The following is a 14,403-nucleotide window of genomic DNA, read 5'->3' as shown; positions in this document are numbered from 1 at the left end:
TAACCTATTTCGCGTTGAATTTTCATCGATGTTAAGCCTAACAAAAATTTTTTAAAATAATAATCGTCGCTATTGTATCGTTAAAAATTAGAAAGTTAAGCCTCGTTTAAATACTGGCTCCCTTTCATGGTCGAATGAGTGTTGCCAGCTAAAACACGTAAAAATAATATTAAAGTAGCCAAGACATAGCCAAATATTGTAGCGCCACATCACTAGCAGGCATTTGAAATTTGCCGACTAGGACGGTCAGTTAACCGAGGTATCGGTTAATCGGGGATCGGATAATCGAGGCTCTACTGTAAATATTTATGTATTGAATACTATGTCATGTAGACGGCCAGATGGTCGAGCGGTTAAAGTATTCCTGGGGATCCGTGGATTAACCTGGACAATTAGAAAAACTTCAGAAATTTTTCGGGGGTGGTCCACGCAGGACATGTCGGGTTCTGTCCCTTCTTATCCCGCCGCATTCGGCCGTCCCTTTTAAACAAACCTACAATAGACTACTTTAAAGTGCCTTCTAGTGTGTACTGGACGGGAATAGTAAAGAAAACACCGACAAACTTTAATTAGATTAATTAAAAGGTTTACTTATATATTTTTATACGGGAATTATTAAATATTTTAGCATTTGTTAATCGTAAATGTTTAGTTTTATAATTTTATTTTATTTATTGTAGGAAAATTTCAAGCTTTGCCTCTGCAAGTGTACTGTATCTAGTGGTATAATTAAAATAATTATTACAAAATAAACAAATTTAATATTTAAAAATTGTCGGTTAGGAAAATAATGTCTTTGAGAAAAGAAGTGTGAGAATATAGTAATGAGTTTGTCAAAAAAAATTATGAAATATCAATAAACTGAAAAATTAAAAAGTACAGGTACTATCGTTTCTTAAAAGCAGCGAATAAAGAGGAGTTAAAAGTTAAAACTTTTATTGATTTTTAAAACTTAAATACAGGGTGGTTAGAATTAAACTGACTGTATTCAGACACGCGTGGTACCGGCCGGCTCTACTGAACCGAATTGAAGGAAATTCGATACACATGCAATGCAGATCATGAGATAGAGATTTACGGAGAAAAAAAAATCAGTTGAAATTTTCACCACCAAGGAAAATGTGGCGTAAACGTATGTTTCTGGCTGTGGGGTTATTTGAAAAATTGTGTTTATCACTCGAGGGGATTGCACTTCGTATCGGATCTGAAGAGTAGTTTAGTGCAACACGTTTCCCAGATTCCTCCTGAAATGTTACGCGTAGCAGTTGATAACACGATTTTACGATTGCAGCATGTAGTCAACAGGGAAGGATCCTACATTGAGCACATACTGTAAATGTGTAAAATTAATTTTATTTTAATAGAATATAATTGCTATCCTTGCAACGCCACATTTTCCCTAATGGTGAAAATGTCAACTAATCTTTCCCCTCGTAAATTTCTTCGTGATCTGCATTGCACGTTTACCGAGTTTCATTCGATTCAGTTCAGCAGAGCTTGCTCCACGCGTGTCTGAGTGCCATCAGTTTAATTCTAACCATCGCGTATTTTTTTAAATTGAGATTTTTTGTCTTAATTTAACAAGATTACTTCTTTTATGCTTTTGTTATTATTTAAATTTTATATCGTTGTACAATTTAAAAATTATGGGACTTTCTAGTGGGTTCCTTAACCTCCTGTTTGAATACCGGGGAAATTGAACAAGAGCTCTTACCAGCTTTTTCAGAATTAATTAGAGCATGATTTTATTTTAAAAATTTTTTATTATCATAATTAGTAGAAAGTATTGTCAAGACAAGAGCTCTTATTTAAAAAGACCTGATATTAACTTTCATTCCTTCTGAGAGTGAAAGTGGATTATGAGATAGGAGTCAAATTAGACTTATACACTAATTTTAAAATATTTTTTAAAAAATTTAATAAAATCATTTTAATTTGAATTGGTAAATTTATAGCAAAAGTTGTAGACTGCTTCTCGATTTGGTTCTATCTGAAATTTGAAAATTTTTTTCGACAGCCGATGATCCCATTGAGTAAGATTTTCATTTTAACATGTATTATTAATTTACAGTAATCATGTATGTTGTTGACATATATGGATACTGGAAATATTGTACAACAGTAATTTCAATAGTTGTTATTTGATAAAATCGTGTATTTACTGTTTACTTAAAAATGCTCGTGGTCGACTTTTAGTTAATTAAAGTTTATATATTGTATTCTTGCATTACAACAGAATTTAAATGTAGACACAAATAAAAATATATTCTATTTGTCTGTGTAAGGTTTTTGTACTCCAATTGGCTTAGCATATAGATAACACGAATATTCTGTTGTTATGCTTCAGTCTTCAGAATATTTGTTTGCTTCCATTATAGGAATCTGTGTCACATAATACTGTATATCTCATTATATTTTACATTTCATTATTCATCTAAATATTGTTGGGTATTCTTATAGATACCTCAAAGTGGTTTGAATTTAACAAAATATCAAAAAATCTATTTCGTTTATCACTATTCTTATCTTATATATAACAATGATCAATTGATAAAATTTATCTTTTCGAAGATAATGTTTAGATATTCATTTGCTGAAGAATTCGTTTATATTTTGCAATAGACTAGATGTAATAGCAGTGTTAGAGTGTAGAAAATTTTAATTAAATGCATGAATAAATACTATATAGGTTTATTCTATGTGTTTAACTTTTCTTGATTGTTACCTACTATTATAAGTGGCATTTATAAAAACGGTACAATTGCTCATCATCATGACAATATATATACAACTCCTAGACAAAAAATTAGAATATTTACCTAACTGAAAGTTTAGTGTACATTTTCTCATGAACAGCACAGAGTACGAAACTTTTTTTCGATCCTACATAAACAATGTCTATTTATATTTATTATACCCATTAATCAGACAAATTAACACAAACATTTTTTTGTTACAAATGGAAATGAGATGATAAAAAAATAGAATAACAGTTTGACTGTGACAAAAAATTAGAATATTAGCTAAATGTGGGTTAAATATAGAAAATACAACAAAATAAACTTGATATTTTGTGGCGTCGCCGTTTGCCATAATTAGTGCTCACAATCTGTCTGGCATGGTGCGGATTAACGCTCTTAAAGCGGTTTCGCACGGCAATCCTCAAGTTTCTCTCATCCCTCAAAGTCGTTGCTCGTTCACGTCCATATTTCTGGCGTTTATTAGTTAAAACTTGAACACGGTTTTGTTGTTTCAGTACTCTAGAAACTGTTGGTTGCGAGCATTTTACATAATTCGCAATTTCTTTTTGTTTTCTTCCTACTTTGTACAAGGCTTATGATAATATGTTTAGTTCTGTCACGCCCCATGTTGTAGGCCTACTGTTCTACTGCTCTGCCCAGCAATATGGAAATTTGCATTACAATTTAGTTTTTTATGGTTGTTTGTTTGGTTGTTTTTGCTAATACAGTGGAACCTCGGTATACGACCTTAATCCGTTCCCGATGTTTGGACTTATACCGAATCGGACGTATACCAAACCAACCTTTCCCATAAGAAGTAATGTAAAAATGATTAATCCGTTCTCGTGTAAAAAAAATGGCCGGCTTTAAACACCTCCTTTCCTGGCTAGTTCCTGCTTGATTTTTCGTGAGATCAGCATGAATCTTTTTAGCTTTCTCGCAAATAATTGCTTCCAATACGTTGTCTCCAACACTGTTTTTCAATTATCTAAAGCAAAAGCAATTTCTCGACATGATCTAATGTCTTCGATCTCTGTTTAGAAATTGATTTAACCCCTTTCGCAACGTTAGCAGATTTAATAATGTCTTTATTTTTCGCGATTGTCCATATCGTCGTTCTCGGAATACGGTAAACAACAGTTAAAATCTCGAACACGCGTGCCACCTTCGTATTTCTCAACAATCTCTTTCATCAGTTCCATTGTAATTCTAGTCATTTTTTTAGTTTTCTGTCGCTTTTCATTTGCCTTTTTGGGATTCGTGATTAATAAAAATAATAAAATTTTACTTACGAATTAAAATCAGAAGAAATTAAACAAAGTTATAAACCGTTGCACCGCGAACGTCTAGTCTGGTCTAGTACACCGATAGTGCTACTTGTTCATTGATGGCGCGTATAATTGAATTATGTCGTATACCGAACAAAAGTCGTATACCGAGCAAAATTTGTTTCGTCCAAACAGGACGTATTCCGAATTGGACGTATTCTAAAGCAGACGCATACCGAGGTTCCACTGTATTCTAATTTTTTGTCATGGTTAAACTGTTATTTTATTTATTTATTTTTTGTCATTTCATTTCCATTTGTAACAAAAAGACGTTTGAGTTAATTTGTCTAATTAATGGGTATAATAAATATAAATAGACATTGTTTATGTAGGGTCGAAAAAAGTTTCCTACTCTGTGTTGTTCATGAGAAAATGTACACTAAACTTTCAGTTAGGCAAATATTCTAATTTTTTGTCTAGGAGTTGTAGACATTTTTATAAATGCCACCCACAATAACAGTTAAGCATATATTTAACATATTTAAATTAACAGTTAAGCATATATTTAACATATTTAAAACTTCACAAATTCTCCAATTTTATTAGTACATAAATTAAACTAATGTTAAATATATCAAATATTTAAAATCTTTTTAGACAGATCAAACTTTTCTTTACTGAGCTTTATCTTTTTAATTGCTTAGAAATTTGATCTAAAAATTATTTCTAAAACATTTTTATAGAATTAGTGATGAATATTACTAATTCTAATGTAGATATTCTAATGTAGATATTCTAACGTGTGACTGCAGTGATGAATATTACAATTAATACTGTTACATTAAACATTTTAAATTTAAAAATAAATCATAACTTTATCACTCACCTACCCATCTTTTTCTTCTTTTTTTGAGTTTACCTTTGCACCTGGGATGATTCTTTCCACCGTTTGGATAGAAATCCAAATGACCAACATCGTGGGTGATACCTCTCTCTATTAAATAATAACAATTTACTTACATGATAAATTTATTATATATTTAACTATAAAATTATAAATATTTACTAGTCCAAGAAGTGACACTTGAATCAGTATGGATGACATCTACGAAGAGTGCATCTGTTGGATCTAACCTCACGACAGGATGAGAGTGATCGAAATCCAATCTACAAGGATCTAAACCTTTTTGCATAAAAAGTAATTAAATTAAACAACTAAAAACCACAGTTTAATATTATATAAATGGAAACTTACCCGTTATTCTACCAATATTAGCAATTCTTTCTCCAACGTATCCCGCTATCTGACATCCCATACTGAATCCGATGAGATGTATCATCTCTGGTGAATAACGATAAGCTTTCTGTATAGGAAATGATACGTGTAAATAATTAATTAGAATTAAGTTTAGATAATGATGATAAAGCGCGTATAAACCTTCATGTATTGAACGAAAGCTGCAGTGACTGCACCCGCCATTTGCGTATTTCCCGATGACTTCACATGTAAAGATTTGGCGCCTATGCGCCAATCCACGGCTATAATATTATAATCTCCGTGTATCAATAGTTCCTTAGTTGCTGCCTAAATTTAGAGAAAAATTAGCATTAAAAAATATTGTTTGATTTTTCCTGTTTGTAAACATTATCAAGACAATGTTTTCTAATAATAACCACAATAAATTATCTCTTATCTAATTATTATCTACGGAAACGTATGAAGCAATTTGTATGTGAAATACTTAGTTATATTTTACTTTCCGTCATAAATTAAAATATATTAAAAATAATACACAAACCCAAATTAAAATTAGAAACAAAATGTTAATTTTTTTGTAAGATTAATATTTTTATATTATCTTTTGTTTCGTGGTATACACTGGATCGTATCAATTTAAGTGAATGTAGTAAAGAAGTTTTTGGATTTTTAGTACTAAATATTATATTTATTTTAACGTTATAAATGATGGGTTGCAATTTTCAGATTTCTGTCGTCTGTCCTTCGTTAATTCGAGAACGGAGTTAGCTAGATGAAGATCGAGATCAGATATGGAAGCTTAGGAGCCAGAGATACGATTAACTAAATACAAATTTCTAATCTGGACTGGAAGTCACGAGGTTGTTTAAATTAAGCCCGACATTGTGACGATGCCACAATAATAAACATTTTTAGCCATGCATTATCGTAGCATTTCTCATATTTATTGATTTTTTTATCCTTGTATAGTAGCATTTCTCACATTTATTGATTTTTTTATCCTTGTATCGTAGCATTTCTCACATACTTTAGAAATGAGAAGAAAATAGCTTCAATTTATCTCATGACGATTAGTCATTTATATATAACGCATTTTAAACAGACAGAAAGACATTTGAAAAATATAAATTCCTTGTCATATGGCCTATCATTACATTTAAAATGTAATAAATTTCAACTAAACTTGTAGTTAAACTAAAAATCATTTTGTAATTTTGAAAATACTTCGTCTTTGCGACACTTCGTTACGAAATGTGACTTATCCATTTTGCAACATTCTCTTTGATAATAAGACGCCTTTATCAAAATATTTATCTTTCGCTATTTTTATTTTGATTTGCTTTTCATTATACACAACTCATTTAACTTACCAAAATCCAGGAAATTTTTCCATGCTGCGTCCATCCATGAATTAGAAATTTTGTGAGTTTCGTCGGATCGAAGTGAGATCTTTCTATTCTTTCCATTTCGTGGGAGTAAATTACATCTTCTTTCTCGGGATTTTGTCTCGTCCATACGAAAAATTTAATTACTAGTTTTTCTGGGCATAAAGGTAACGTAGCTAACATTCTCTTGGGTGGCGATAGAGCAAATGGCGATTCCAAAGTGAAACAACCGTATTTTCCCATGCATTTCGTAGCCTTAGATTTATCCACTGAGAAGAAAAATAAATTATTCAAGCGAAAATTCGATTTTATCTTTGTTTTTCTTCTAAATAAACATCATCATCATCGTTATTTATTTATTTATTTTTTATCATAAAATCGCTCGTTTATTTACCATTACCTGTTCTTAGTATAGAATTATTTGTCACTTACATTATCTTCTTCATCAAACTACAACAATGAAAATTAAAAGCGTGTTACTAAAATTTGAATGACAAAAACAATTTACTGTGTCTATTTATTACGTGCTCTACATATTTTCATTGAATTGTAATTTTTTATAGTTTAAAATATTAATTATATTGTTTAAATTAACGACTTAGCATTAGCATACTTTTTAAACAATGCAATTTTCTTATCTAAAATAGTTCAAAATTATGAATAGATTTATCTAAAAAAAATCAAAAATCTGTGTTTTGGTAGTTATAAATTTGATGAAAATAAATACAAATTGTATTTACAGGTGTTCCAACCTTTTTCTTGCATTGACCCTCCATTTAGAAAATATTTTTTTCAATTGATTCCCTTAAAATTTTTATGTTATTTCCCAAGATTTCGTGTAATGTATTAAGTAAATTATTAAATCAGTTAATGAATTTTCCATGTGATTGTCTGAAAATTCTCCAAAAAGTACAGTAAGTATCTGATTTTTCCACTGATTCCCAATTGACCACTTGAGTTTCATCGACCTTTTTCAAGATTCTATTGACTCCAGAGAGAATCTGTATAGACCCCATTGTGAATCTGCATTAAATATTTTCGTATTAATGTTATGTTAAACTATGTTTAAAAATTGACATAGTTTAACATAACATTTATACGTACTTTTGTAGTTTTTATGATGGATTATTCGTCGAGGAAACTCGTAAAAGGTTTAAATAGTGTAATACTTTTATTGTAAACTACGAGAGGAGAAAAATCAACAAAACATAAAAATTTAAGGTCAAATAAAAACGTAGAACTTTTTCAAAATAAATTTCCTGCTGTATAAGGAAGTAGTTTAATAAATACGAGTATACTTTGCACTTTATCATGGATTATATAATGTCAGAAATTGATGCAACTTAAATTAATGAATATAAATTGATAATTTAAATAAAAAGTAACTATTTAGGATTAAGGAAAAGTGAAGAGTGATATATTTAGAAACTATTTTTATATCATTAATTCTGTATTTTTCGCATTAGTGTCTCTACATACAATTCATTAGTACAGCTAGTAATTTTTCTAATTTATAACAGGAAAAGAAAATTAAAATAATAAAGTTAAATCTGGTTATATAGATTCCTGATAGTTATGTCGCTTTGTTAAAATAAAAGTAGATATATGACATATTTAATGTGTATATACATATATAGGCTACATACAGATTTTTAAACAATTATTATAAGTTTCCAACAGAGATACACCGGGAGGGAAAGTTTCAGGAATTCTGTAAGGAATTGAAAATAGGTCATAAGAAAGTTTGGGTTATTTATTTACAAGACAAATGCTAATTTATTAAATAACATATGGATTAATAATTTTTTTTAATATATAATTAAAATTTGTATGGTCGAAAGTTATGCAATATACAAAAAGAAAAATAGTCAATCCTTATTCATACCCTTCTTATTGTTAACGAGTCTAAAGACCTTACACCGATAAACTATTTTAGTTTTTTAACAACATTTTCTATTTGTATACAATTTTTATTGGTCTAAAATCTGAAAAAAGTCTTTATAACCTAAATACTGATGATTAGTATAATATCGTTTTAAAAGTCTACTGTATCTATTATGCAATGTAATAGATGCAGCTCAAGCTTTTCCTCCTCTTACTCTATATTAAATGAAGTATAACAGAAATTTCGTATTTATTTTTTCCGTTTTGAGCTAAATTTTAAAGAATTTCTATTAGATAACGATGAACAAACACATACAAAGTATCGTTTGGGTGAAATGGCCTGTTTGTTATCCTAATTATTCTTCATGATGACTACTTTGGGATAGTTCATCATATCATTATACCAGAAACTGTACACAATTAAACTTGAAAAGTACTTGTATCTATCTCGCTCAAATATGTTTCAAAATAACAATTAAATAAAATGTATTTATTCACTATGCTAGATAATTAAAATGACATAATTTTAATCGAGGTTATCCAGTTATATATACTTTATTGTGTTTGAAATAATTAAAAAATTTTAATATATATATATAAACAAGTCTGTGTTTACACCAGAAAAATAAAGATCTACCCTCATTCCAGAAAATCTAGTTAAATACATTCACGATACATTAAATATAACTCAATTTGCCTTCTTTTTAATGCGCTATAAGAGAAAAGTATAACGTTACAGAATTGTAACTTATTTGCTATCTCAGATTACATAGTTATATATTGATGATAACTTACTTTTTCATGAATTAAAGTGAATAAAAATTACTCACAGATTACTTCTAAGCTGCTGATAAAATCCTGCAGAAGTGGAAGATAGATGATGAGTGAAGCGACGAATAATTTCATCTTCATCTTTGGCTAAGTTAAGAATGAATGCGATGTAGATACACAATGCAATATATACGCAAGAGTGATTCTAACTCAACCTTATACCATTTCATTATCAGATTAGGGAAAGACCGGTTTTCAAAAGCTCATGCAATTGGTCTTTTACAAATAACCAGAATGCATTAAAATTAATTTCAATTCTTTAATATATATATATATATTAAACAGGTTTATAACTAAAATTATATTCTTCAGGTATATTAAGAATCAATTACATACAATTGTTTATAATGCTATTTAAATATGGTAATGAAAAATAATTATTCATATTAATTATATATTAATAGATTTATATGATTATAAATTATTATTATTACTTAATCTGTAGTTAAACAGTAATTTTAAGAAATAACTTGTCATTGAACTAAAGCAGAATATTTTATATAAAATATTTTAGAGGAAAATTTATCAAAAGGCGTATCAAATATGTCAGTCAATTATTCAAAAAATTTTGTTTGTTTGTTACCTTCTATATATAATATACAACAATATATAAAATTTGTTTTTGTATTGAAAAGATAAACCTATTTAAAAAAAATATGAATTACGTCTAAAATAAGCAGACATATGCTTTTAAATTAAACTAGAATATAAGCCAACGTCCAGACCATAAAAATAATATTCAATATTGGCTATTTTTAATTATAGATCGTGATTGTGGCATAAAGAAAATTTTTTTATACATTATATTAATTTTTTCTAATTTTAAATTTCACTTATAAAATTAAGAAGTTTTTAAACTGAATATCTGAATAACTGAAGAGTTTAATATTACGCTAATTGTATTATAATTTTAACAAGTTTGACATTAATAGAATCATATACATTTTATAATACTACACTATCTAAGCTGAGAACAACGTAAGAAATGCGTTTAGAATCTATTGAAATATATTAAAAATGATATAGAATTTACAATAACTTAGCAAATAATATAATATATCTAAACAATTATTGATTTATTGTAAATCCCATTTTACTTTGAAAATAAAATATATATCACTTTGTCATTATTAAATTTGATAACTGTAAATTTATAATTTATTACGTATATAACATAATTTATGTATTTTTTTACGTTTGTAATATATTTATTATTAAAATATAAGGAAGCACCGTATTAATAATTTTAGAATGGCTGATAAAAATCAGACATTTTTATGCTGGTATTTTCTAATAATTGTTTATATAAAATTTATTGAGGAAGCCTAAAGCGTATTATCTTGACAATATTGTCTTTTACTTTACACTGTAATTAATTATAAAAATTATACCAATTTAGCAGAAATTAATTTTGCTTTTTAATTAATAATTGAACTGTTATTTTATTTCGATTAAAATATTATCTAACGTTTATTATTTGATTATTAAAATAATTAAAATTATTTAGTGAAAAAAACTATGTTTTATCTGGAGTTAACCCAGTTAATTAAATTGATTAATTAATTGTATGCTTGTACAGTATATCAATTAATGTTTCTGACATCTGAGATCGAACTAGATACGAATAGTTTGCCAATTCTCCCAGATTCGTCGGGATACTCCGAATTTCGGCAAAAGTTTTTAAATTGCTAATTTTAAATTTTGATATTGCTAAGAATAACAGTTTTAAATCTGAAATATTTTACTCTTGAAATGGAAAACTCTTCGAGAGTTGGCAAACTTAGGTTCGAATTTCTTTAAATTTTTACAAAATGTATGAATTTTTATGTTTTTTTTATGTTTGCCTTACGAAAAGTAATAATTATATACAGCATACTGCAGTTTAAAAAATGTCTTAAATCAATAAAAAAACAAAGGTAAAAATTATGCTTCGAATTACATAATGTAATATAAAATAAATAAATATTAAAAGTTAAAGAGGACAATATTCCATTAACCAATGACACTCGCAAACCGAATTGAAGGTCTGGATTTTATTTCAACTTGATACAATGCAAGTGTCAAGTTAAAATAAAGTCCAGACCTTCACTTTATATGTTTGTTATGAAATACTGTCCTATTTAACCTTAAAATTTACAATCTTCTTTTTGGATTTAAATTTTATTATATATAATAAATACATTTGAATTTTTTCTTTTAAGAAATAGTCTGCTTTTTAAAGTTTATTTTCTTGTAAAAAGTTTAAAAGAATTTACAATCGGCTGATATAAATTATATTATAACGATTATAGTTATGACTTCTTTCAGAAAGTATAATTGACCTAATTTTACTTTTTACTTCAATCAATCTTGTTTTTATAATCAAATGTGAAGAAGGAAGTTAAACTCGTCTGACATATTCGCATATGTTTTTAACATCTTTAAAAAGTATTATATGCGAATTTATATAATTTAAGATATTTTTATACATTTTTTTTTTATTATCTAGAAGACAACAGAGTAACGTATACGAAATTTTAGTCTTTATAGTTCTTTTTCTAAACTAAAGATAAAGTTAAAAAAGTAATTTATAAAATCTTTACACATCATCCTTGGTTTTTCCTAAATTTTTGTTTTAATGTTTCGCGTATTACGAAAGTATAAAGTGCAAGTAGTTTATCTGATTTTTTAGAGTAATGGTTTTTGTTATTGATACTTTTCTCTAAATACTCATAAAATAATAAAGATTTATAATTAAAAATTGATATGTGTAATTAACGCTAAGGTAGAACAAGTTTATCCTGATTAAGGTATTATTTATACTTGTTCAAAAGTTGATTCTGCGAGTAACTCATTTGTCAATGCAAGACAATAGTATTTTTTTTAAACTTTACCTCCCTGTGGCACTAAGAAGGTCTTTTTCAGTGAGCCTATAATGGGTTTGGCCAGGAGAACAAAGGGGCCAGCGAGTAGAGATGAACGGGGCCCGAAAAATTCCTGAGGTTTTTCTACCCGTCTGGGTGCGATCCAGAATCCCAGAGTGTAAGGCTATCACCTTAACTTCTCTGCCATTCGGGCGTCGATACAAGTATTTAAAACTATATTGTTGATCACAATTTTGCCGCTATCATCGAGCTTAATCCGCAATTACGAGGATCAAACCTGCTCGTAATGGCATTTTTGCCATTACGAGCAGGTTTGATCTGAATCGGCTGTTTTTGCGAATATGCCAGGTCTTCAGCTCTTCTAACAGCAATTTAATTATAAATTCTTACGACAACTTGAAAAATGATTGTTCCATTTTAAAATGATATGCTAAACGAAATTATTTACAATATTCTCGTATACATCGAAGACCATTTCGATATATGTGAGAATAATATATTATTTGTAGATTCATTAATCTATCGATCCGTTTGAAAAAGTTTCGATCTTCTAAAGACACAAACATTTCCATTAAAAAAAGTATTTAAAAAATTGAATTAACTAAGAAATTTCATTGTCCTAATAGTAAATTGCAAATGATCTCTACGCCGCGATCATTTGAAATATTGCAATGAAGATTTGAATTTAATGAAATGAAAATAGATTAAGATTGATACTCTGTATATGCGAAAACTAATTTTCTACTTTTTGCATGATCTAAATTTTAATATAACTTCTTTCTTAACCTATTTAAACTTTATTAATAAGCATTTTTAAATATTAATTACCATATAATAAAAAAGATTATGAGTTTAGATAATTTGGCACAATTCAGAGCATAAGATTATATTCATGCAAATGTTAAACTATGCGATGCTGAAAATGCTACAGAAAGATTCTCATTGCTATCTTTACAAAAATATAATATTGACGGCCAGATGGCCGAGTGGTTAAGGTGGCAACCTACCGCTGTGGAGGATACGGAATCGAGTCCAGACTAGTTGAAAAATCCCGTAATCTTTCAGGGATGGTCCATTCGGTTATGTCGGGTCCAGTTCCTCATCACCCGGGCACTGCATTGTGGAACTGGCCAAACCCATAACGGGCTGGCTAAAGAGGCCCTGTTAGTACCCAGAAAACGGAAAAAGTTTTTTAAAAAGTCCATTAAATGAGCACTTTGCGTAATAGTAAAATAACTACAGCATAGCATAGCTGAGAGTTTCGGTTTTCTGATATAATATGGTTTTTTCCTCCTCATTTTTGTGTAGTCAGTTAAATGTCCTTACTAGATGAAAAATTATGAACGAATTATGAAAGTAAAAAAGAACTTGTTTATATCAGGTTCTTCAGAGACATTATATTAATTACTTTTATTAATTAATTGTTTTTATTGATTAATTACTTTAATTTGTCGAAAATATGATAAATTGTCGATGCAAATTAACTTATTGATAATTTTTGATAATTTAATTTTTATCTTTTTGATGTTTGATTTTATCAGTAATATGATCAAGATAAAATACTTATTTGATTATTTACATTCGATAAAATTGTCGAAAATATTTTCTGCATCGAATCTAATTTGATAAAATTAAAGAAGACAGGCCTGACTACTGAATAAACACGAGGAAATTCAATTAATTACAAATAGAAATATGATAAAAGCTTCATAAACACAAATATATTCGTATAGTACATTTAAAGCTTCTCCAGACTTATATAGTACAGTAGAACCTCGAAAACTCGGCCTAATGTGGACCGAAGGGTGGCCGAGTTTGTGAAAATGCCGGGTTATCGGGAATGGGGTTAAAAAAAATAAGTACGAGTGTTTCCTCAGAAAATACTGTACTGTACTTGTATGTATTGTTTACTTGAGAATATAACAGAGAATAAACTGCCCAAATACCCTTAAACAAAGGAAAAGCACGTCCTTTATGAAGGCATAGAGCCTTTACTACATGAAAATGAAAATTAATGAATACACTGTGTACAGTAATTTACCTGATAACACAGACCTCAGAAAAATACTTTATGAGAGCTTTTATACTTTTATAAAGCTGTCTATAATGAAAATTAATTAACTAAGGATTTTTTTGCCCTGTTAGGGTGTGGCCGAGTTATCCGGAGTGCCG

General features: G+C 28.6%; 1 protein-coding gene across 1 annotated transcript in view; it reads right to left on the bottom strand.

The window, feature by feature from the left end:
- LOC111639097 (pancreatic lipase-related protein 2-like) overlaps positions 1-9,500 on the bottom strand; it is a 20,878-nt gene extending 11,378 nt beyond the window's left edge. Inside the window, exons 1-6 of the mRNA XM_023384877.1 lie at positions 9,367-9,500; positions 6,638-6,921; positions 5,448-5,594; positions 5,265-5,373; positions 5,076-5,192; positions 4,896-5,003 (exon numbers count right to left, since the gene is read on the bottom strand). Coding sequence (XP_023240645.1) covers positions 4,896-5,003; positions 5,076-5,192; positions 5,265-5,373; positions 5,448-5,594; positions 6,638-6,921; positions 9,367-9,448 — 847 coding nt within the window. The 5' untranslated portion in view covers positions 9,449-9,500. The remainder of the gene's footprint in view (positions 1-4,895; positions 5,004-5,075; positions 5,193-5,264; positions 5,374-5,447; positions 5,595-6,637; positions 6,922-9,366) is intronic.
- Positions 9,501-14,403: the final 4,903 nt, after the last annotated feature.

The sequence above is a fragment of the Centruroides sculpturatus genome, unplaced genomic scaffold (genome assembly GCF_000671375.1).
Source record: "Centruroides sculpturatus isolate CEXI.00-Female unplaced genomic scaffold, Cexi_2.0 scaffold1071, whole genome shotgun sequence".
Classification (NCBI taxonomy): domain Eukaryota; kingdom Metazoa; phylum Arthropoda; class Arachnida; order Scorpiones; family Buthidae; genus Centruroides; species Centruroides sculpturatus.
This window is presented reverse-complemented; position numbering and strand designations above follow the sequence as displayed.